We start from the raw sequence: 25,883 nt of genomic DNA on the forward strand, positions 1-25,883 counted from the left end.
GACCATTTTTATTGAGAAAGAAAAAAAAAATCAACAAAAGTTAACAAGTAATAAAAAGAGGTAACATATACCTTTATGTGATATAAATTATAAAAGATCAACATAGTAATTATTTTAAATAATATATTCATTGAATTATACTAATCAAATAAGATATACTAGCCAAATAAGACAAAGAAGATTAAACTTAAAAACCAGGAAGAAGATAGAGAGGATGTAGATACAAAAGAAGATGGGGGCCAAGAAAGCAATTAACTATGATAATAATTTTAATGAAGACCCTCCAAGTAAAAAAAGTGGGAGAAACGTTTGAATTTGGAGTCCCAAGTCATATCTAATTTATATTAAGACAAGTATACTTTATTTTAGTCTTCTTATTTATCTTTAGTCTATCTATGTTGATCTTATACCTCTATTTATTATTGAGTGCTTGTATGGCTTTTTATGATGTTACTTTGACACTTATGGATTATTCCCAAATGATTTATTAGAAGAAAATCGAGCTAAAATTTTTCTAATGCCACTACTTACTAAGTCATAAGACACTTAATCATTTTATTTTGAGGTTTATGCCTCATAATAGTTTAAGGCTTACGCCACATCTCAAAAAATATGCCTTAAATTTCGATTGTGCAATTTAAACAGTCATAAGAAAATTACAACTACTGAAGTGCCCCATCTTGAATATTTTGTAAATCTCAAAAAAATAAAAATGAACTGGCTAATAATAGTTATTACTCTACCCATATTATCAAAAATTTGATATCAATTTGTTTAAAGCGCCATCAGATTAATTCTCATGCTAGATCATAAACCTTTTTATGATTAACAACAAGCAAAGATATTTCACAATGTCTTTTATATTTTTCTCATCAAGTATATTGACGCAAAAATCACATTTGTAGTAAATCTTCTCAGCATATATAGTCAAACTGATTCTATAATGATGACATAATTTATCTCAGCATTAGTTCCATTACCATCTCTTGTAACTATTTCCTTCAACTGTAAACATCTAATTAAATCTTCAATACCAGTACCAAAGTCTTATACAATTATTTCAAATCATCTTAAATCTCATGGTTACGTTAAAATGATTTCTTAACGATGCAATTTCAACAGCTCCCATAACTCCCAAATCTATCATTCAAGAGTAGCTCAACAAGATAAATATATGAGTTTATGCATAGTTTACCATTCCAAACATATTCCTTTTTTGCTAAAGAAAAATAAATTAAGAATAAAGAAAAATGAAAATAAAAAAATAATTACAAATAAGGAGCAATTTTTCCCAAAAATACCAATAATTTTTTAGTTCACCGGTAATCTAAAAAAGCATTAAAAGAAATATACAGTCAACCTAGCGTTCATGTCAGTTATTGGTAGACAAACAAGAGTCATACCTTTGGGTCGGTTTGAGAAACTGATGACACAAAAAGATCTTCATCACCACCGGGAGGTCCTGGTTCTGGTTTTCTTCCTTCTTTCAAAGCTTTCCGTATGTCCGCAGCTTTCCAAACTGCATACTTTAGCTTTTGTTCAATCTGTGAAATATAAATTAAAAAAAATAAAAGAATTGATTCAAGTCAACTTAGTTGATCATAACCATTTTGATCCCACAGCTTGGAAGCAAACACCAAAAAAAAATGAATGCTCCAGAGACTTACATCCGGCGCAAGTTCACCAAACTGATTCAAAACTTCAAAGAAAATGCTAGCAGCATAGAAAGTTTTCGCAGTATTCCTGTGTCATAAAGTAAAAACAGTGCCTCCAAGAATCAAATAGAAAATACTTTCACTAAATACCTTCATCTTATTTAGAACCTAAAGGATAAAATAAAGAGGAATGAAGCAATACAGGTCAGCCCGTCTGGCACGATCTTGCTTGTCTGCCTTCGCAAAGACATTTGAAGCGAAGCCCTCTACATATAAGTTGTCTTCAGGCCCTAATTTAAGAGCTTTTTTATCCTGTCAATTATTACAAATTTAAAAAACATACATATACAAAACATTAGATAAAAAATAAAAAAATACAATTGTTTGATTTCTTCAGCAAATACTGATGTAAGAAATACAATTTACCCGCCAGATCTATTACTGGTAAGAGAGAATGCATTAAAAGGAAAAGGGAGCTCAGATATATTACTGGTAAGCGAGAATGCATTAAAAAGAATACAGAGTTCAACTAGCTTCAACTTAGATCAGCATTCATGCATTATCAGATAACAAAATTTCAACAGGGGGCTGGGGCAGCGTGAATGTATCAAAAGAACAGATCATCATTGTTGGCCACTGCATTTGAATATCAAGCACAACTTGAGATATAATAACAAAAAATTTCATCACAAAGATCAAGACAATTTAGGCTAATTTAAACTACAATGATTGCTACGTGATATTTTTTCAACTTTACCAAGATTTTCTCAAACGAGGTATACTTGAATGATTTCACTTGTGATGAATTCATAAAACAGGCTCTTACTAAGCTCCCAACTGGCTTTTTTGGTGTGGCTGAGTGGTATTCAGCTTATTATCAGCAGAAGCATGTCTTTATCATCACCATTAACCATTTCTCTACCTATTTGGTTGAAATAAGTAATATTTTCTTCCATCCACTCTTGTTAAGAGCAACATCAGTAATAAGATCTTAATTTTACTTTGGTTAAATCATTTGGAACAACCTACAACCCTTTAAAAATAAATCCATCACACCCAACCTTAACATTTTTTTCCTTCTGCCCAACAACGCCTAGTGTGCCAAACCCATCTCAACCTATAATGTAGTGTCCCAGTGTTGAGATGTGGAGCCAAATTTGCACTAGGGAGCACCCAGCAGCACAAGCGGCAGAGAAGGAGCAATCCAGCGCCAAAGTGAAGTTTTTCGCCCGTTTGAAGGCGCCCCTGCACCCTTTTTGCACGCCCCAGCACCCAGATTCCGAGAGGGCAGCGCCCCTGAGGGTGCAGTAGTGCCAGGGATGATTTTTTTTTTCTTCTTGTTTGGTTCTTAAGCCCTTGTTTCTGCGAAAAAATAAAGTAACTTTTCAGACTTGCTTGTGTGGAACTCTCTCTTGCAAGGAAATTTTCTTGACTGTGCTTTTGTGTGGAGCGGTGAAGTGTCGAGAAGAAGCATTTCGGCGATTTCCCTCGTATGATTAAGAGGAGCATCCCGAAGTTGTTGTAAACTCTAGAAGTAGAGTTGATCTGAGCGATATAAAATTTGTATGTTTCTCTTAATTTTTATAGTTGAATTTTAGTGTGAGGTGGCTCCGTGACTTTTTCCTGTTCTCGAGTTTTCCCATGTTAAATCTCGATGAGTTTTTCTGGATTTTTTTGTTGTGCGCTTCTGTTTAAATTTTGTTTAGGATTTCTTGAATCGGTATATTTTTTTTGCAGTGTGGTAATGGTTGTTAATTGATCAAATCGCTAGTTTTCATCTCGTCAAGTGGAATCAGAGTAGGTTTCTTTTCTGAAAATACTTGATTGGAGTCAAAGCAATAAACAACAAAACGAGGTACAAGGTGGAGAAGTTCAATGGATCGAACTTTGTATTATGGAAAATGCAAGTGGAAGATTTATTGTATGAAAAAAAAAATTATATTTGCCACTGGAAGAAATTATCAAAAAGCCTGAAGTGATGATATAGAAGAATGAAAAGTGTTGGATCAAATAGCTTGAGATTTGATCCATCTTTCACTTTTCTCATATGTTGCTTTTAACATGTAAAACAGGAGAACTAAAGTGTATCTTATGGTGACATTGACAAGAATGTATGAGAAACCTTCCGTTTCAAATAATTTTTTTACGAAAAAGAGGTTATTCAACATGACGATGACGAAAAACAGTTCAATGGTTGAACACTAGAACAATTTCAATACTATGAGTCTATGATTAGCCAGTTGTGTTATGTGAGCGTCAAATTTGATGACATCAGAGCACTATTAATTTTATCTTCATTGTCGGACAACTGAGATGGATTGGTTCACTTTTCAGGGAATATAAAGTTGAAATTTGATAATATCATAGGGTTAGTGTTGAACGAAGAAGTTTGCAGAAGATCAGCAAGTGATGAATCAACTTCTGTGTTGAATGTTGAGAATATGGAAAATAATATGGACAGGAATACACGTAGAAACAATTTCAAGTACAGAAGAGAAAAAACAAGATCAGACAAAGAAAATGGCAAAGGAGAATGCTAGAACTAAGGGAAGAAAGGTCATTTCAAAAAAGACTGCAAAGCTCTAAAGAATGCTAGTGGTGGAGGCCAAAACAAGAATCTCTCTACAAATGTCTCCATAGGCAAAATCCAAGGTAACTCCCTGATTTTATCCCTAATAAGTACTAAATCTTGGATAGTATAATCAAGTGTCTCTTTTCTTGCATGCCCCGATAAAGAGAAGTTTAGAAACTATACTCATAGTATTTAGGGAAGGTTTACTTGGGAGATAATAAGGTATACATCATCGAAAGAAAATGTGATGTTGATAAGTTGTCTAATTGAACAATTTGGAAGCTCGGTGAAATTAGGCAAGTTCTAATTCTGAAGAGATTTGAAATTGGTGAATCAACTAACAAAGTCTGGGTACATGGCTATTTTCACAAGTAATTCGTGGAAGAGAACCAGAGAGGCAATAGTCATGACTCAATGCATCATTCAAGACACTTTACCTTATCAATGATATGACAAAATACACTGATGTGGTTCGAACCAACGTTGATGCAGATTTATGGCACTGCAGGTTTGGCCATATGAGCGAGAAAGACATGAAATCCCTACTTTCAAAGAACAAGCTTCAGAGTGCGAGACATATAGATTTAGATTTATGTGATAAGATTGTGTATATGACAAACAAAAGAAAATTTTTTTCTACAAAAAATGGGTCAATTATAAAATCAAATAAGCTAGAATAAGTGCATGCTGACATATAGAGTCCTACTCGAGTTTAGTCCATTAAAAGTTTCCATTATTTTGTCACTTTTATTGACGATCACAGCAAAAAGATATGTGTTTACTTCTTAAAGTAAAAATTTGACTTATTTGAGGTGTATAAGAACGGGAAGATCGTGATAGAAAATAAAATAGATTTGAGGTTAAAGTATCTCAGATCAGATAATGGAGGTGAGTATTTTGAGATTCAAGAGTTACTGTGCATAGGAGGGGATTAGGCATGAATTGTTGTTCCGAGGGCCTCCACAACAGAATGAAGTGGTTGAGAGCATGAACAAAAGCATCACAGAGTGTGCTAGGAGTATGAAGTCGCATGCAAGCTTGCAAAAATATTTCTGGGCAAAAATAGTGAATATTGTTGTTTATTTGATCAATCGTGATCTATTAGTATCTTTGAAAGAAGGTCTACCTTAAGAAGTATGGAGTGAAAAAAAGGCAAATCTATTTCATCTGAAGGTATTTGGTTGTTATGCACACATTCATGTTGATGCATGGTCCAACTATAAAGTTGACTCGAAATATATCAGTGCACTTTCATTGGGTATGACTAAGATGAATTTCATTACAAATTCTAGGACTATCAAAATGAAAAGTTTATCAAGAACATTGATTTTATTTTCAATGAAATAAAGATGTACAATGAGAGGAGCAGAACTCATATTGTCTCTCAGTTACTTTTGAAGAGTTTAAATATGTTGAGATAGAAGATAATGGTGATTAGAAGAACTGAGAAAGGAGAAGTGCTCAATCAGATGAAGTACATGCAGTTTCTCAGTCAATTGCTACTGAATTCAAGAAGTCCAGCAGAGTGATATTACCAGCACATAGGTACTCTTCTTTATAATATTTGTTGCTAATGGATAGTGATGAATAAGTGTGTTATGAAGAGATCACTCAAGTTGAAGATTCTAAGAAATGAGAATGTCTCATGGATGATTAGATGCAATCAATAAGGTCAAAATAAACATGAGAATTGACGATTGTACTAGATGGCAAGAGCACTACAAAACAAGTGAGTTTCGGACAAAAAGATGAGCCAAATAGTAGCAGGCGCTATAAAGACTTTTTGTAAAGGGATTTCAATAGAAGGAATGAGTCAGCTACACTAAGATCTTTTCTCTTATAGCGAAGATGACAATTGTCAGAATTGTATGGAGCTTAATAGCCTTCTTACATGGATGCAAAAATAGCCTTCTTACATGGAGATCTGGAATGAGAAACTGTATATGATGCAACCACAGGGCTATGAGGTTTTAGGGAAAAAATATTTGGTTTGCAAATTGAAGAAGAGTCTCTATGCCTTGAAACCAGTCCCGAGACAGCGGTACAGAAGGTTTGACAGGTTCACATCAGACTATGGATATATGAATTGTCGAGCAGACCACTCTTGTTTCATAAAATATTTTGATAATTCTTATACCTTGCTTATTTTATATGTGGATGACATGTTGATTATATGACAAATATGGAGAAAACCAAGGACTTAAGGGAATAATTATCAAAATAACTTAAGATGAAGGATTTAGATCCAACCAAGAAGATCCTTAGGATGAGAATCAATATATACAAGAGCATAGGTACACTGAAATTGTCTCATACAGAGTATGTTGAGTAGATCTTTCACAAGTTCAACATGAGTGAGGTAAAATCAGTTTGCACCCCCTTAAGTTGTCACTTCAAACCATCTAAGAAACTATCGCCCAAGTTTGAAGCAAAGAAAGCACAGATGAGAATTTTGTATGCTTCAGCAATTTGAAGTTTGATTTACGATATGATATGTATAAGACCAGATATTACACATACAGTGGGAGTGATCAATAGGTACATGACTAATCCAAGCAAGCATCATTGAAAAGCGATAAAGGGAATTCTAAGATGTTTGAGAGGAACAATCAACATGACACTTTGCTTTGAAAGTGCAGAGATCAATCTACATATATTTGCAGATTCAGATCTGACAAGATATGACAGGAAATTTAGATGGTAGAAGAAGTACAACAGGATATATCTTCGCTTCGAGGAACACAACGATGGTTGGGTTATCAAGTTGTAAAAGATTGTTGTACTTTCAGATATAGAAGTCAAATACATTGTTATCACTAAGGCTAGCAAGAAGATGGTTTGGAAGCAGAGCTTTACGGTGGAACCAGGCAAGAAACAAGAAATGCTACATAATGACAGTATGAGTGATATTTATCTTGCAAAGAATGCCGTTTTTTATGTCATGATAATATATTCGGTTGAGGTGTCATTGTATTTGCACTCTCCTAGAAAATGGGCAGTTACTCTTGGAGGAGATACAGAAACCTCAAAATCCTGCAGATTTGTTGCTAAGATTGTGATTACTGAGAAACTGATGTTATGTTTGACTTCAATTGAAAGATTGAGACTGGAGGTATACCACATTACAGTAGAGGACTATGAAGATGGTACAAATTTAGATGCAGATATAGAGTATGGATGTTGGGTACAAATCAATTTCCAAATAAAAAATTTGAGACAGGGAGCCAGGTTTGCATTAAGGAGCACCCAATAACAGAAGCAGCGAAGGAAGGAGCAATCTGGCGCCAAGCTAAAGGAATTTGCCCATTTGGAGGAGCACCCGCACCTGAAACAACACCTCCGTGCCTGGTTCTAAAGAGGGAGGCACCACTGCGCCCTTTTCGGGCACCTCGCACTTGTGTCCCGAGAGGGCGATGCCCATGCGCCCAGAAGGGGGCACAATAGTGCCAGGAACGATTTTGTTCTTCCTATTCGGTTCTTAAGTCCTCATTTCTACGAAAAAAAAGCTCTTGTGATTTGCTTGTGTGGAACTCTCTCGCAATGAAATTTTTTTTACGGTGCTTTTACATGGAGCGGTGAAATGTCAATAAAAAGGATTTTGAGAATTTCTCTCATGTGATTGAGAGAGGAGCATCCTGAAGTTGTTGTAAGTTCTAGAAATAGAGAGCTGATCTGAGCGATATACAATTTGTACATTTCTCTTGATTTTCATAGTAAAATTTTGATGTGGTGTAGTTCCGTGATTTTTTCCTGTTCTCGGGTTTTTCCACGCTAAATTTTGGTGTGTGTGTTTTCTGGAATCTTTGTTGTGCTTATGTTCAAATTTTGTTTCGGATCTCTCGAATAGGTGTGTTTTTTCCTCAGTGTGGTTTTGGTTATTAGTTGATCAAATCTTTAGTTTCCATCCCATCACCTAGCTCAACAGGCTCTATTTTAATCATTGCACAAATTGCCTTCCTTCATTGGGTTTACAATAGTCTAGGTTTTCTCACCCTTTTTTTTTGTTCCAACAATTTAATTTGAACACAGTTCATCTTAATGAATTTTTACAATTTCTCCTTGCATTTGCATAAAACTCACCCTATCATAAAAAAAACTTAATATCACATTCAAAACTCCAATATCAATTTTATTGATTATGCCATCACCCATTCCCATAGTGAATGACTAATGGATCCAATAAATCTAAACCTAACGCGCAAGCTTTTAGATTTTGATTTTCTAATAGTTAATATTCCCTATTACTCCAACTCTAAATTTAAGTTCATTCCTAGTAAAAACTATTTAAATTCATTAAACAAATGACAAGAATTAAAAAAAACATTACACAATTTCTCAAATGCATAATGCAAGCTGCCATAATTTAAAACGACAAGGGTTAATGTAAAAGCATTTTTGGTATTCATTTTATTTTTGCCGAACTAGAAAATTGGTCCAGAATTCTCTTGAACACTTAATTTTTATCTCATTATTTTCAAAAGTCGAACAATTTCGACATTTGGTAATATTTGCCATTTTATCTCATAAAGACAAAATACCTTGCAAAGTACAGGCCAAACACCCTTTCCCTCTATCTATTGTTTTTTTCCCCAAAGTGGACTGAATTCATCCATAGTTTGCGAGGAAGTGGCCAAGAGCTAACCACTATCCATCCAGTGCTATTTAACACTCAAAGATGTTTGCTGCCCCAACCTGCCACCGCAGCGAGCCAATCAAAATATAGCACGACCAGACAAGGGAAAGTAGTTTATTCATTAAGATCAAAGGGTGAAATTGCTGAGGCCAAATTACAATCCTATAAAGCATTAAAAATATCTTGTCTCAAAGTAGCCAGAGGATCACAAGAGAGTTATGTCATTAATGAAAACTGCATAATGAACAAAAATAACAGTGAAAATACCCATAAATACAACAAAAAAAAGGGTTTGCACTGTGACAAATTAAAGCTATACTAACGTGTGATATTCAGCTTTTTTTTGGGACAATAATAAGCTTATGGTTTCTACATGAAAATTATTAAAATTTCTAGAATCATGAGATGTATAACAAAAATACTTAGTTTGTAAGAACTAAGAATCCAGACAATTGCTGAAGTATTTTTTTGTTGATATACCTTTAATGCATTTTAAATACTCAAGATAATGACAAATACTTTCAGGTTTGGAATCATACTTGATATCAACACAGAAGTGCAATGTCACAACTGGACACTCAAAACTATGGGAAAACTAATTGCTTTGCAGTAAAATGTTCTCAATAAGATACGAGCAATCAGTCCTTCTGATAAGAGGAAGAGAAGTTGCACGCATGTAAATAGTTTGGGCATCATCACGGGGAACTTCTATACTAAATAAACATTGTCATCATCATCAAAATTTCTCTGATCCAAACTACTTGAGGTCAGCTTTATAAATCCCCATTTTCCATTCATTCCAATAGGAAGTTAACTAAGGTGTTATACATAGTCTTCACAAAACATTCTAAACAATTTATATTATTGTTATCTTAGATGCACAGATTTTCCTTTTTAATCTTTCAATACTAATTTTCTTTAATACACGTTACCATGGGCATAACCTTTTTCCTTCATAATTCTTTGAAATGAATTTTATTCGTCCCCTAGAAGGTGCAATTTATACCATTAAGTACACATACTCAACCACCTAAGAGTTCAAACTCATCTTTAATAGATGTCATTCCGACCATCTTGCAATAAAATTATTTCCTAATTTATGCTTAGTTTAATCACACATCCACCTTAACATTCTCATTTCCACTGTGTTCAACTTTGTTATCAATGAAATTTTTAATTTCCAATACTCAAATACATATAGCATTGCTATTTTAATCACAATTTTATAAAATTAATTTTTAAACCCCTAATATGTTATCTTATTGAGTAACATGCCTAGGCATTTCTCCATTTTAACTTGAGCTTATCTCTAAAAGTTATATTCTCATCACTATTTAAGTTATGGTATATAATTGATCAAAATATTTAAACTTATCGCATCTAAGTATTATTTTATCTTAGAATAATATTTGATAATAATTATTAGTATTACACGACTAAAATTGCATTCATATATTCAAGTTTTGTTTACAACTTTTGAGAGAATTATCATCCGAATATTTTTCAAATTGCTCTAACTTTCTATATATTTCAGCAAATATCTCACTAATTAAAACTACTAGACACCTGTTGTGAATAACCTTTATAAGCATCTTCATAAAAATACAACAATATGACCTAAATGTTGATCTTTGATGTAATTTTCCTATAACTTAAAACTATTTGGTTACACCACAACTCCTAAGACTTTGTCATTGCTTCTTCATATATATTTAATAGCTTTAACATAACTTTGGCGCACACAACGTACTTTAATGAACGCTAATTCAATTCTTGTGGTACTATAAAATATGTCTTCTCATTATTAATAAAAAGATACAAAGATCTCCTCCTTACTCAGATATTTTTTATTGCTCATGTTAGCATAAAAATCATTTTCATGATAGATCTTCTTGAAGTAAAATCAAATTGATTCCTCAAAATTAACATTTTCTTTTTTCCGATAAACCCTCTCATAACTTCAACATACAACTCCTAACTATAATTCCTCTATTGATTACTTCAACATTGAGTAGCTTTGTTGTTCTTAGATATTAATATCAAAATGCATTTTCTTTAATCATTTGACATCATTAAGCTTTTCAAAAAAGTTTCAAAAAGACTTGTTAACCAAAGCATTACAATATCTCATATAACACTCCAACTCTTAATAATTGTCTTATCTAGACTTTAAGTTTTACCCTTATGCCTCTTCAAACATAAAAGTTGACTACAATTCACCTTTTTCGTACCAACATATGATATAAATCAATATTTGTTCAACAAGCTTTTGAAAAGATTTTTTTTCCATAGAACTCTCATTTACTAATTTCTTAAGAAAATATTCCCATCTTTTGATGTCTTTACCTTTAATAAATATCCTACAAACTTCACTTCTAATGCATAGAACTAGATCAAAGTGAAATATTACCTCTCAAATTAGCAATTTTATATATATCCTCTTTCCTTTTCTTGATGTCAAGACTATTATAAAAACCATCATACCCAGTAGTATTCACCCTTCTCACTAGTCCTTCTGCATGACTTGTAACTTTCTTAAATTATTAGAAGCCTAAATAATATTTAACTTTCTAGCATTTATAACTTACAAGAAACTTTATTTTACTTAATGAACTTTTATATCTCCTCATTCTACCCCCAAATCTCCTTCAAATCATAACTCCATTTCTAGACCATCCTAAAACATTTATGGCAATGTTTTTCACTAAACTAGCTATCTTACCCCACATCAAGTTTGCCTAAAAAATAACAATAATAAATTAAAAATAAAAATCAATTTTCCTCTCTTAACAAACTTAGTAGGAAAAATTAACAATTTCTCACCTTTCAAATATCATCACTCCATACAAATGCATCATATATTCAGTTGTCAAAGTACGTAAAAAATTCTACAAAACATGGCCTAGAGCTCTTAGAGGCTACTAGAGTTACAAATGTGTGAAGATCTTAACTTTTTCCAACATTACTTCTATCTACATAAAATTAAACGGCTCTACATAACATGGACTGCTTAATGTCTTATCATGCAAAGAAAAAACATTAAAATATGTCACCACATGAAGATGTGAATCCTAAAAAGAAACACGATTAAGAGGCGAAAATGTAAAAAACAATTAAATTGGAACGTATTCCACTTCTGTATTGGTTTTCACCAAACTGATATCAAAGCCCATGGCGGTAAGTGGAAACAACCCAATGCGTGACAACAATCAGCGTTGTGAAACTTGGCAGGAAGCTCACACAACCTTGGAGCAAAAATTGGAAAGACTAAAAGCTGAATTTTAGTTCTTTGTTACATAAATATGGTATGAACTTTGCGCTATTGGTAGCGGCAGCAGCATCACTAAACCAGTAACCACATCAGCTACTATGGCGCCCATACCAATGACAGGTGACAACATCGCGGTGACTCGAGATTGGAGGTGACCCCAAAGACTTCATTCATTGGCTAGATTTGAGCATCCCGAATTTGGTGAGAAGAAAATTCCCTCTGGTCGGCAGACTACTTGCTCCAATTCTGAATAGGATGAAAAAACCCTGATTCACAACCAAGTTACTGAACATTGGCACCCTCAAGACAGTTCACACTACACAGTGATTTCAAGGCGACAATTGATATTCCACAAATTGATTACCACCTACACATCGAAGACTACATCAATTGGAAACACTTGGTGAAATACTTCTTTGAATATATCGATATACCCCCTGAAGCAAGTCGGGTTTGTTGCCTGCATGATGTCAACTAGTCCAATCCCACCAGAGGGAACGTCAGCGACCTACTAAAAGATATACTAAATGAAACTACTTGCACGTGGAATTTTTTTTTATACAAATATTATATGTTCAATGTCATCATTGTAAACAAGAATCGCGAACAGAGTGTGTATTTAAAGGAGTTTATCACCTTAGTGCTTGTAATGATCTCAATGGATCAAATCAACATATTGTTAGCTCACTATATTAGATGACTTACAGATTCAATTCAGGATAAGTTAGAGATGAACATCAATTGGTCGTAGTCACAAGCTGTAAATTGTACTTATAAAGTTGAATTGCAACTTAACCAAAGCTCTACCACTTCAGTTCCACATTGCTAATAATCCTATCTGGAAGGTGGAAAACAAGGCGCCAGTGAAGAATGTTGTAACTCTAGATCAAGCGTATAACTAACCCGGTCCTTAATGCTTTAGATGCTTTCAACCAGGACATCACTCAAACAAATACCCAAACCCCAAAACATTGCCAACTCGAATTAGCTGAAGGGAGATAAGATAACGAGTTATTTTCATGTATTTTAAAAAAAGTATTGCAGCCCCACAGCCAACGAATTGTGTCACAAAGACGCTCTCTTTCGGATGAGGTGAGCCATTGGAGAAAAGATATGTGAACTTAATTATAATTGATAGTTGTTGTACTGATAACATTATTGATAATAGTGCGGTCAATGCGTTCCAATTGAAGAATTCCAAACATCCATAACCTTATAAGATAAGCTGGATGGGTGAAATTTTTTGTAACTTTCTCCATGGGTGAAATTTTTTGTGAAGTGGTATTCTATGTTATTGACATGGAGGATTGACAATTTAACTTGAGAAGACCACGGTAGTTCGATATAAGTGTGCAATAAAATTGGCATGACAATTCATATTCTTTTGAGTGAAAGGTAATAAAATTTGCCAACTTCCTCCACTGGTGAACAAAACCTCTAAAACTGAAAAGTCCACATATTTCAATGTCTCTGGCTCCCAACACATTTCAATCCTTAAGACTAAATATCAACAACATGCCATTTGGATAGCTGAATAGAACGCAGAAATTGAGAAAATTCCAGTTGCCATCCAAAATCTGCTACGTCAGTTTGATGACATTGTGCCGTTCGACCTACCTACCATATTAGTAACCTCTGACGTAAGTTATACAACATCCAATCAACTTCATACCGAGAACCAATTTACCCTACCTGTTATCCCCAAAGGAACACAAAATCTTTTGAGATATTTTTGATGAACTTTTACAAAAGCAACTAATCCGGCATAGTCTGAGTCCATGCACTATCCCGCCGTTGATTGTTTTGATGAAAGATGAATCATGGTTGATGCGTAACGACAACGAAGCTATTAATAAGATTAGCATGAAGTTTCATTTTCCAATGCCACAATGGGAAGATCTATTAGATTTGTTGGCAAGCGCCCATCACTTCTCCAAATTGGACTGGAGGAGTGGATATCACCAAGTTCGCATTTGAGTTTGTGATGAATGGTAAACAATCTTCAAGGCTTGAGAAGGCCTATATGAGTGGTAAGCAATGCCATTCAATTTGTGCAATAAACATGGTATGTGGCTAATGAGTGAGGTACTAAAGCCCTTCCTCAAACATTTTTGTGTAGTTCATTTTGATGACATCTTAATGTATAGTCATAATATCGACGAACATATACACCACCTCAAACTTATAGTTACTATATTAAGGGGCAACAAACTGTACATGAATTCTCACAAATGTGAGTTCACAATGATGGAATCACACTTCTGGGTTTAATTATAAGTGTTGAAGGTACTCAAACTGACCCTAAAAAAATTCAATCAATCCAATCATGGCAAACATCTTTTGTCATCAAAGTTCACAATTTTCACGGCCTTGTGAATTTCTATAGTAGTTTATTCAAGATTTCAACACAATAGTAGCACCCTTAAGCGATTATATGAAGCTGAAATAGCTCCACAGGGGTTCCCCAAAAAGAATCTAGTTTCCAATTACTGAAATAGCTACCGAATTCAATGATACACCCCAAAATTATATGTTTTAAATATACATTTAATGTTCATTTTATGTACATTTTTTATGATATCGCGCTTTAATGAAAGGTATTTAATATGTTTTTGATTTCAAGTACAAGAAATCGAGTTTAAAGGAAAATGAGAGAAAATGGAGGCAAAACGATGTCGTGAAGCAGTGGCGCCTAAGCGCCAGAGACGGAAGAAGACTGGCCTAGGCACCAGATCCAAAGCCTAGGCCCAATGACGGTTTTTCTTGGTGATGCATTGGATTTGGACAAATTTTGAATGGATGTTTGATGTGCCTCTTGAGGATTTCGAGATTCTTATATAATATGGCCAAAAAAGAGTTTAAAGAGGACTTTTATGAGAGGAAAAACTTAGATCATTTGGAGAGTCCACTAAATTAGAGAGTAGAATAGAGTCTTCGTGTTGTTTTTCTTTTGAGAAGAGTTTGAAGATTGCTTCAAAGAGACTTCAAGTTTTGTTTGTAGAGAAGCCTAAGATAAGTACTTTTGTTTAAGTTATAATTTCTTATTTAAACTTGATCTTAAATACAAATCTATGTGTTTTTGTGTTATCTCCATGGATTCTGAGTAGTTTTCTTTCTTTCTCCTTGTTATGATAATTAATCATGTAGGATGGGAATGATTTGAAGATTTCTTTTTAATTTAAATTTTGTGATGGTATTTTCACTGGTTCTACATTGACTTTACAAACTAGCCACTTGTGGGGTTTAAATCTGTTGCGAAACATAAAAATCCGGGAGGATTCTGAGTAGTTTTCTTTCTTTCTCCTTGTTATGATAATTAATCATGTAGGATGGGAATGATTTGAAGATTTCTTTTTAATTTAAATTTTATGATGGTATTTTCACTGGTTCTACATTGACTTTACAAACTAGCCACTTGTGGGGTTTAAATCTGTTGCGAAACATAAAAACCCGGGAGAGCTATGATTTCACCCTACTTGTGAGTATCACGTTAACCTTTAGGATGGGAGGCCGACTTAGTTCACTGGTTAGCGCAAATCAAAAAAAAGATATTTTTTATAGGTGTATAATTGATGTTTTTAGGGTGACAGACTAGATTCTTTTTTGTCAATTCGGTCTTGAGTTTAGAACCTGAGCCCCTGGTATGTCATCTAGAGAGGGCATAGTGGGTAACTTGGAGGTAAAAGACCAAAATCTACTCAACACTACTATACAATCAAGAAACAAACTTAAAATTAGTCAACATTCTTTACATGCATTGAAAATGAGTAAAGAATGGGTATGCACTTATTTTTCAAAATACAACATTTGATATTTTTAAATAATCAAATCCTACACTGATTATGATCTCTTTGCAAGGGCAAAGATCTTTTCCATATCATTTGAACTCTTTTTAACAGTGTTAAGTTAGAAGTACTTTCTGCTTAGAATTAAATCTTGCATAAATTTAGTTTTAATCTTTTCAAAGTATTTCAACATTTTTCTCATATTAATTGTGTTTGTAGTTTTAATAGAAGTTCTTCTACGTCATTTTTGAAAGTTACAGCTTCACTGTGGAATCAATATTAGGGTTTTTAAAGAAAGTTCTATATTACTTAAAACGACACGTATACTTGCGTAGTATCCCTAGTGTAAAGCTTATTCTTTATTCCTAAGTCATTTTATTTGTTCACACTAGCCGCTAAAATATAAATTGGGTCAAGTTTTTAATAATCTATTGGAATATAAAATATCTACGTAATTGCGGGTCAAGTCATTCAACACAAACCTTAATTATTCCAGATTTTGAAAATCGTTTCAACAGAAAACTGATGCTTCTTACCTAGAAATTGGGGGTTGTGTTGACAAAAGAAAATAAACCAATAGCATTTTTAGTCAAAAGCTCACTTTAGCAAGTCATAAGGGTGTAAATACGAGCAATATTTATGTGTAATAATTTGGACATTTAAACCATGGGAATCTTATTAGCTTCACCAAGAACTTGCGCTGGTTGGTGACCACCAGTCACTTCAAATTTATCCAGTTGTAAAAGACTTTAAACCGTATGCATGAAAGTTGGGTAGTGTTTTTGCAAAAATTTAACTTTTTCGTAGAACATCACGCAAGAACTTGAAATAGAGTGAACATATTGAGTCGCTGAGCTGGTTTACTCACTACAATACAAAACGCTATCACTAGCATGTATGGTATAAGGACCTGTATGCAAAATATACTGATTTTGCTTTATCGTGGAGACTTGCTGATAGAGCAATGGAGAAAAAGGATTCATGTAGCCGACCCCACGTAGTGGGATTAAGGCTTTGTTGTTATTGTTGTTGTTGTTGTGGAGACTTGTCGCAACTTCACTGCTACAAGTGATTCCTCCATACAGCAAGATACCTCTTCAAAAGAAAGCAATTATTCATTCTGAATAACTCATTGCGACAATATCTCATACAAGAATGCCACAGTGGAGGATTGGCCACACACACATGCTTTCATAATGTGGCATCTTTTGGTTGAAACTTTGTCATGGCGTCAACTGATTCATGATTAAATGCTCTATGTGCCAAATATATAAAAAAATGAACAAAACACGGGTTTCTACTCTCCTATACCAGTTCTTGATTCCATCTGGGAAGATGTAAATATTAATTTCATGTTGCAATTACCAAGTACAAAAAGGGTTTAGACTTAATTATGGTGGGGGTCCCTTGGTTTGCAAAAAAATATTTGATTCAATCAATATGACTAAGCTAATTTTCAAAAAAATTGTTCTTCTACATGGAGTACCACATAGCATAACTTTTGACCATGTTGTGAAAGTCACGAGCTGCAAACTGAACTCAAGTTTAGTTATGCTTATCATCCATAATATGATGTGCAAACAAAAGTTATCAACCATACTCTTCACAGCAAGATTCTTTGGCTCGTCCAAAACATTGGAATGAATTTTTGGGCCAAGTTGAATTTGCATTCAAATCCATGCAAAATCAATAAAATGGATTATAATAAAGAACCAAATCATACCATGAAAGTCACTATGTTATCACAATCTATCGAACGAACAAATGCTAAAAAATGTCAGGAATAAGCTTACATTAAGCAATCAAACATACAAACAACAAGGCGATAAACACGAGCAACAAAAGATTATTCATGTTGGTAAATTAGTGATTATAAGGCTTCCAAAAAAGGGATTTCCAACTGGGGCTTATTCCAAGCCACAACTTATGAAAAATGGACCATGGCTTGTAGCGTATTAATAACAATGCTTACGTTGTGATACTACCCAATGATATAAATATTTCTTCTCCCTTTAATGTGGCAGATTTACACAGTTATCACCCACTAAACATTGGACTAGCACAAGTTACAAAACATCTATTTGATTTCTTCTTAATCAAAGGGAAACCAGTGCACCAATTATCAACTTAAGAGCCTTTATTATTAACATTTCACCTTTTTTATTTAATGTTTTAATTACTTCTTAAGCTTAACTTATTTTTTAGTTTATATACATATTTGAGACAATCTATATAGTTGAGAGAATAATATATATATATATATATATATATATATTATTGATTATTTATTTATTCCCCTATAACAGGTCAGTACGAGTAGACTATCTTTCCATTACACATTTTTATTAGGTGTAGAAAATTTTGATATTCTATTTTCACTTTCTCTATCCTCTTCTATACTGATTGTAGCCATAATTGAAGCAAACAAATAAATAAAATGCTATAAAAATAAGTAACAGCAAATTTATCAAAGAAAACCTTCTCAAGCTGATTCATAAGAGAAACAAGGAGGGCACTAGTAGTCTTCGTGCGCTCCTTCTGAGGGATCTTGAGTCCTCTATCCATCGCATACAATCGACCTGGAAAACAAAAAATGAATTACTCAAAACACCAAATAGAAATGAATTGAAATTAAAATAATAGACTAGGGTTTATATATCATTTTTACAATAGTAGGCAATAAGGGGCTCATGCTTCTGAAGCTCATCGGCTCTCTGCAAGAATGGAAGGAGAAGCTTCGCTGGTTCAGCATCACTTGCCATGGCGGATCTCCCAATTCCTTCCCTGCTTCTATTAAAATAATAAATCAAATCAGCATTGTAGTGAGGATGAGAAGAAAATTCTTATAGCTCTGCATTAATAGGAGATTAGTAAAATGCACAAAGATGAAATAAATTTGAAAAAAATTTAAATATTACATAATTTAATTATTTTATCCAAAACAAATTGATTAAGAGATTGAATATGATCGTATTGTCAAACTTTTGAATTTAGATTTAAGTCACATGCAAAAATATAAGGAAAAAAAAAAGGTGTAAAGTGTTGAAACAATGCTAGTATCGACTATATTTTCTGTAGTGGCAAAAATTTTGACATCTCCATTCATTAATTGCCCATTCAATAATGAACCACAATTGCCTGTGTATGGGCTATTTAGTCGTCAGAATTCATAACTCAAGGACATCTCCATTTATTAATTGCCCATTCAATTATGTACCACAATTGCCTATGTAGGGGCTATTTAGTCGTCAGAATTTCTAACTCAAGGGTTTTCTAGATGCAGTTTAATTGAAATGATGAAATAAGTTGCCAGCCACTTTAATTAAAACCAGCCAAACAATTTCTCTAAAGTTAATCACTAAAAATTAATAAATCCGGATATATAGGAATTGCTAAATCCCACATGAAATATATCCCAAAAGTTGCCAAATAGCCCCTAAATCCTACAGATTTGTACATTTTATTTTACCTCCGTTTTGACCTAAATGCTAGAAAACATGGAATTCAGCAGATTTAAGTGATTTAGACGGGTACAATAACACAATTTCATACCTTTGCTAGCAAGCTCCCGCCGCTACGTCTTCGCTTATTTTTCTTCTACAATTCAGCTAGTAGTAAAAGGAGAAGAAACACGAACGTCGCGATCTCATCGATGCCTTCACCAGCAACCTCCCGTCGCGACTTCCGTGCTTCTTTGTTCGTCAAGGGTTTCTGGCGAAGAAGGAAGGGTTCGTCAACGGTTTCGGGTGAAGTAGACGGAAGGGGTAGAAGCCGAGACTTCGGTAAGCATGTTTGTGAGGTAAATTTTGGGGGCATGTGTAGTAACGGATTTAGAGCAGGATTTAAGCTGGATTTAACCTAAATCTTGCCAGACGGTCTCGGATTTGATAAATCCTGATTTCACGGATTTCGGCCTTAAATCCTGAATTTACTAAATCCCGTGAATCGATGGATTTAGTAAATCCGGGACGGACGCGTCGCGAGCAAAAAAAAACGTGAAGTTACCTTCCTCAAAGGTTTCGGGTAAGAGAGGAACAGGAGGAGGAAAACAAAATGGGAGTTTCGGGACTCTCTAAGCCGCCATCCCGTCGTTGCGTTCCCAGCTAGCTCTAATTGTGACTGTATCGCGAGGGCTCGGTGAAGAAGGCGATGATGGTTTTGGACGAAACAGAGGGGAGAGAGATGCGAGCGTCGGAGCAAGGAAGGCGAGTGCTTCCATTAACTTTATTAAAGTTAATTTTATTAATTGATAATTAATAATTTGTCAAAATATTATCAGATTAATCATACTTAAATAAAATTATTTATTATTTAATTATTAATTAAAAATTAATATAATTTCTTTTTTCATTCAATAAATTTATAAGAAATTATTAATAAATATAATTAATAATTAATTAATTATTCTCCTATAAATATTAACCTTCTATTTAATAATTAATTCACTAAAAATTTTATTAATAATTAATTAGTTTAGTAAACCAAAAATTATGAAGTAGCATATTTTGAAACAAGATATCAATTCAATTTTAGAAGTTTGTGCGGCAATTTTAAAATATTTTAATTTACATGATTTATTAAATTTTATTATAATTTATTAGTAAAGTCAAACAGATTTTTAAATTCTAACAGAATTTGTGAAACAATTTTACAGGAATTAGCATCATTTATTAAATTCATTGCTAAAAAAGTTTTTAGATTTAACTCTTTCAAGATTTACTAAATTTGAATTTACCTGACTTAGCAAATCCTACTAACTTAAATCTCATTCGTTGTCATGTAGCCCATTACATACTTGTCGTCCAATTATGTTAAACTTTTAAAAGTGAATGTCACATTTTTATATATAAGGAAGGTGACTTGTATGTCAAAATTAGAGTTTAGGTGCTAGATGTGGAAATACATAAAAACAATAATTTGTTGTTTACTTACAAACCTCTCAAGTTTAATTTTTATTTATTTAGATACCTAATATCTCAACTTTAATTTTGTATATTTATATCACCAAAATTTTTCATATAGTATGAAAAAAAATCATCATTTTTTTTTAAAAAAAAAGTGAAGTGCAATTTTAATATAGTGGGAGGATGACTTAAAAAAATCCCCTAAATTTACCTTACAATCATGTTAATTGAAGTCTCTACTTCTCCTCCTTCCATCTTTTTTCACTCGAAACCATTAGCAGTTAAAAATGAGCACAAGTCACGATGGGAGGCTACTGCAAAAGGCATTAATGGCATCGCAAAGTTTGTCTTTCTTCTCCTTTCACTGCTACTTGAAATCATAGAAGAATACCAAAGCGAAGAAGTAGCCACGGAAGCTCGTTGGCAAAGGTTTGAAAGGGTGTTATTTTTATTCATCTAAATATCTTATATTTGCTGACTTATATTAGGATTTAGTAAATCTCGTAAATTTGAATTTAATAAATCATGGAAGGATTAAATCCCAAAATTTATTTTGTAGCGAATTTAGTAAAATATGCTAAATCATGTCAAATTATTTGACAATAAAGATTTAAAAGACTATCATAGTTGGTAGAATAAAATTTATAATTAAATTTGACTACATTATTATTATTAAAAGCAATTATTAAATTTAAAAAAATTCATTTTAATTTTTATTTCTAATTTACTAATTAATGATTAATTCAATATTAATAAAAATATTTATTAAACTAATTATTTATTAAGCAACAATTAAACATTAGTCAATTAATAATTAATTAGTTATTAATTATACTAATTTAGAATTACATATAATTTTATTTAAAAATTTAAATTTAAAAATGTAGTTTTATTCACCAATTAACTATTAAAGAATTACATGCATATTTATTTGATTATAGTTACTTGATAATGTGTTGATTAATTATTAGTTATTAATCAATTAAATTAATAAAATTAACTTAAATAAAATAAATTAAAATCACATAGCAATAGGATTTTGTAGGTTTTAGGGCCTATTTGGCAACTTGTGGGATTTAATTTATGTGGGATCTAGCAAATCCTGTAAATTTGGATTCAGTAACTTGGTGATTAAATTTTAGAAATTGATTTAAGATAATTATTTGGCAAATTTCACCATTTCAATTTCACAGCATTTAGAAAACTCATGGGTTATGAATACGACCAAATGGCCTATACATAGACAAATGTGGTGCAAAATTGAATGGACAAATAATGAATGGTGACGTCAAAATTTTAGCGCTAAAACTCATGGGTTATGAATACGACCAAATGGCCTAAACAAAGAAAATTTAGTCGATGTTAGCATTACTTTGATATTTTACACAATTTTTACTTATTTTCTCTCAGATGGTGTGTTGCAACTTAGATTATGTTAAATAGCATTTACCAAATCTGATAAATTCAAATTTATTAAATCCAATACTACCGAGGAGCTTGCAAGCGATGAAGAGATAAATATGCATCGTAATTGGATTTAGTAAATTTAGATTTACATCATAAAAGATAGCAAAAGTGAGAGAAAAAGACAAAACGCGAGTGTTGAATCCAAAATTATCTTGTGGATCACACCCAAAGAATAAAATGTTGAATAGAAGAGAGAAACAAAAAAAGAAAAGAAGATAAATAAAGTAAACAATAACACAGTTTCTCTGAGAATGGATTTAGTAGTCTCTTCTTAAAGAAATGAAGCCCCTCTTTATAGATCATATGAGGTGTCTTGCAAGTTATACATTTATCCTTGTTTTAATAGAAACATTACAAATAATTAATACAACTCTTCATAATTGTAACTGACTCTGCTATCCATAATTGACGCTAATGATGTTCGATATTTGTAACTGCTAAAAAAGAAAGCACTTCATGACCTACCGATGTTGTTAATTGGTTATCTAACAATCATTCAGTCATCCAGCATGTTTTCGGTAGGCTAGAAAGTCTTCGGTCGACTTTCTTAGGAGAATCTTCTTTGGAGACCCCAATGTCATTATGATGAACTTGGACCATTTGGTAGAAGGTGTATCACTGTAATTTGACATACAACTCTTCTCTGGACAAGGTGCCTTCTAAGAGGATCTGAAAGATAACGGGGTATCTTTTGGTTATCTCTATGAAGAATCTAGAATGTGCTAGTTGTAGTCGTCTGCCCCTCAGATATGGTGCCTCTTGTTATTTCATTTGGTAGAGCTTTCTTTAGGTTGGCTCATGGTTCTGACTAAATGGAACAATATTTAGATTCTCAATCTTCGTACTCCCGATGCAACCCTTTAGTGATGCTCAATGATATCCGTTGAATTTCCTCTAGATTTGTGCAACCATTTTTTTGTTGTACAACTATAAATTTGATTTAACATAATGTTAGATTTAATTTTTAATTTTTTGTGTTTAGGTAAATCAGTAACTTTGAAGACATCTTGCACAACACAAACAACAGCCATTTTAATCACCTCCTAGCAAACCTTGTAAGAATATGCAGAAAAATCATACGGTCCATCAGATTTGTTACCATCAAGAATGTATAAAGCATTTTTTATTTTAGTTTACTTAGGAATAACAATAAGCTCAATACTTCCAACATAAACACAATCATCAGCAAAAAGACATCAATTTTTTCAAGATCACTGTTATCACAATTAAGCAAACTAGAATAATAATTAACCCCACCAGCCTCAATGGAATCAGTAGAATAAAGCAAATTACAATGATCTTGTTTAATCTTGCTAATAGTCTTAATCATTCTTCTCTTTTTTAAAAAAAGCATGAAAATAGGTTGAATTCATATCCCCATCCACAAAAAGATGACCCACAACTTTCTGCTTATAGAAAGCCTCCTCCGTATTAAAAGCATAAACAAGCTTTTCCTGGCCATCCAAGAAAGATTCGTGATCAAATAAATCATTACTATATTCATCTTCAAGTTTCCTCATATTTTCCTTAGTAGACAAAACCAAAGAATGAAAATTGTCAAAAGTGTCCCAATTCCATCTTCTCAATTCAGCCAAATTTTCTGCATGAAAATTGTCAAAAGTGTCCCAATTCCATCTTCTTAATTCAGAGGCCAAATTTTCTGTAATAACCACAATCTTTTGGCCATATTGCCTTGGACATCACTGTTATAATTATCTTTGAAAATTTGTAAAAAGGATTCAGGAAGATTCCACTGATTTAAAAATCTAAATTGATAAACTAGAGGTTTATTAAACAGATTAATAGTAAGAACAATAGAAGTATAATCGAAGCAAATAATAGGAAGATTCCCCACAGAACTAACAAGAAAAGTAACCATCCAAAGATCATTAGCAAGAAGTATGTCAAGCCTTTCAAAAACTTTACAACGATACCATGTGAAAGAATTGCCAATATACCCAAGATCAAAAAGACCAACATCTAACAAAATATCATTAAAATCAGTAATAAGCCTTTGATTAGGATAATTACCATGTTTCTTCTCAACCACAGAAAGAATGACATTGAAATAACCCCCAACAATCCAGGGATCATTGCAGCCAGCTTTAAGAGTAACAAATTTTTCCCATAAATCCAGCCGAGCTGTTTTAGAACAACCCGCATAAACAATTCTAGTAAGGAAAGAATATTTTTAGAAGTGACCCTCATATGAATGAATTGATTATGATTAATAATCAACTCCACATTGATAGAATTAATCCAGAAAACCAGATTTTATTATTAACATTAGCAATATAATTAAACTTCTTGAAAAGCCTCATATGTCTTCCATTATTATGAGAAGCTACCACAGGTTCTAAAATACCAAAGAAAGACAAATTATGAGTTTTAATAATATTTTTGAGTCTATTAGAGGCATTAATATCAACAATTCCCCTAATGCTCCAAACCATAACTTAATCATAAAAAAAGCTTTCTCCCTCTAGCCAACGTACCAAGGAAATCAAGATGATTTTATTTTCCTTTCCGAACACCACAAATATGAATTAAAACTACCTCAGAATCGACATATTTCAATTCTCTAATACCCTTAATTTTCTTTATTCTTGGAAATTAAAGTGCACCACTCCTTCTCAAAATCAGTTTTAAACTAATTTAATTTTTTAGATAGAACTTGATTCTAAATATTAGCATCATACAAAGCACCAGAGTCACTATTGGCTTGTTGAGTACTTAACTCATCATTGCAATTGACACCATCCAATACCTTAGGAAATATAGCTTCCCTAACAGTATTATCCAAAGGAACATTCTCATTAACAAACCTTCCATTAATATTCGAAGCAACAAACCTTTATAGATTCTTAGAAACCTTATTAGGAGGTATTATTACATGATCTTTAATAATATCTCTAGATTATTTAACATTTTAAAAACCAATTTTAGAATTATTCATAAGATTACTTGTTCCCTGCTTCTTCCCAATAAAATCAAGGGACTTAGTGATTTTGCTTTTCTTTAATTCATGATGGGAAATATAACAAGTGGAATGTAGCTGCCCAAACATTTTGCATTTAGTATAATAATTTGACACAAATTCTATTTCAGTAGATTGTCAATATCCATTAGAATTCACAATCCAAATAGAATCTCTCTCAGCCAAGACCCTAACCACCAAAAGCGTAGAGCAGTTAAGAGTGGCAAGATCCACCTTCAAGGGATTATCAAAAATAGATCCCAAAGAATAAAGAATCTTCAAGTTGAAAAGGTGAAGCTTCAAACCTAAAAATCTAATACAAACCGGCACAATAGGAGGTTCCTCCACAGGATTAAAGTTAGGAGTTCATTTCAAAATTTTCATATAAAATTTTTCAATTAAAAGGACCTTTGTCGAGAAGATAGAGGTGTAATCCTCTTCTTTCTCCAGTTTGATCATCAGATTCCTCCCATCAATTAAACATATATTCCAATTGCCAAAAAGCTTTACATCCCCATAGAATTTCCAAATGACTTCCATTTTCAAGCGAGCAAAAGCAAATTTAACCACCAGTATGATTCTAAGAGGCTCCACAAGTACATTCATATCTTCATTAAGT

The 25,883-nt window shown here is 32.9% G+C and overlaps 1 protein-coding gene and 1 long non-coding RNA gene across 2 annotated transcripts in view; both read right to left on the reverse strand.

The window, feature by feature from the left end:
- The window catches only part of LOC110029919 (protein HOMOLOG OF MAMMALIAN LYST-INTERACTING PROTEIN 5), a 33,272-nt gene extending 14,571 nt beyond the window's left edge, over positions 1–18,701 (reverse strand). The window contains exons 1-5 of the mRNA XM_020732408.1: positions 18,585–18,701; positions 18,395–18,495; positions 1,858–1,967; positions 1,668–1,743; positions 1,404–1,544 (exon numbers count right to left, since the gene is read on the reverse strand). Of these exons, the coding sequence (XP_020588067.1) occupies positions 1,404–1,544; positions 1,668–1,743; positions 1,858–1,967; positions 18,395–18,495; positions 18,585–18,678 (522 nt within the window). The 5' untranslated portion in view covers positions 18,679–18,701. The remainder of the gene's footprint in view (positions 1–1,403; positions 1,545–1,667; positions 1,744–1,857; positions 1,968–18,394; positions 18,496–18,584) is intronic.
- On the reverse strand, positions 18,696–20,126 carry LOC110029921. Its single transcript, XR_002294594.1, has 3 exons — positions 19,922–20,126; positions 19,469–19,627; positions 18,696–18,706 (listed from the first exon to the last, which is right to left on the reverse strand). It is a non-coding gene; the product is annotated as an uncharacterized LOC110029921 (long non-coding RNA).
- Positions 20,127–25,883: the final 5,757 nt, after the last annotated feature.

This window comes from Phalaenopsis equestris, unplaced genomic scaffold, assembly GCF_001263595.1.
Source record: "Phalaenopsis equestris unplaced genomic scaffold, ASM126359v1 Scaffold000610, whole genome shotgun sequence".
Taxonomy (NCBI): Eukaryota; Viridiplantae; Streptophyta; class Magnoliopsida; order Asparagales; family Orchidaceae; genus Phalaenopsis; species Phalaenopsis equestris.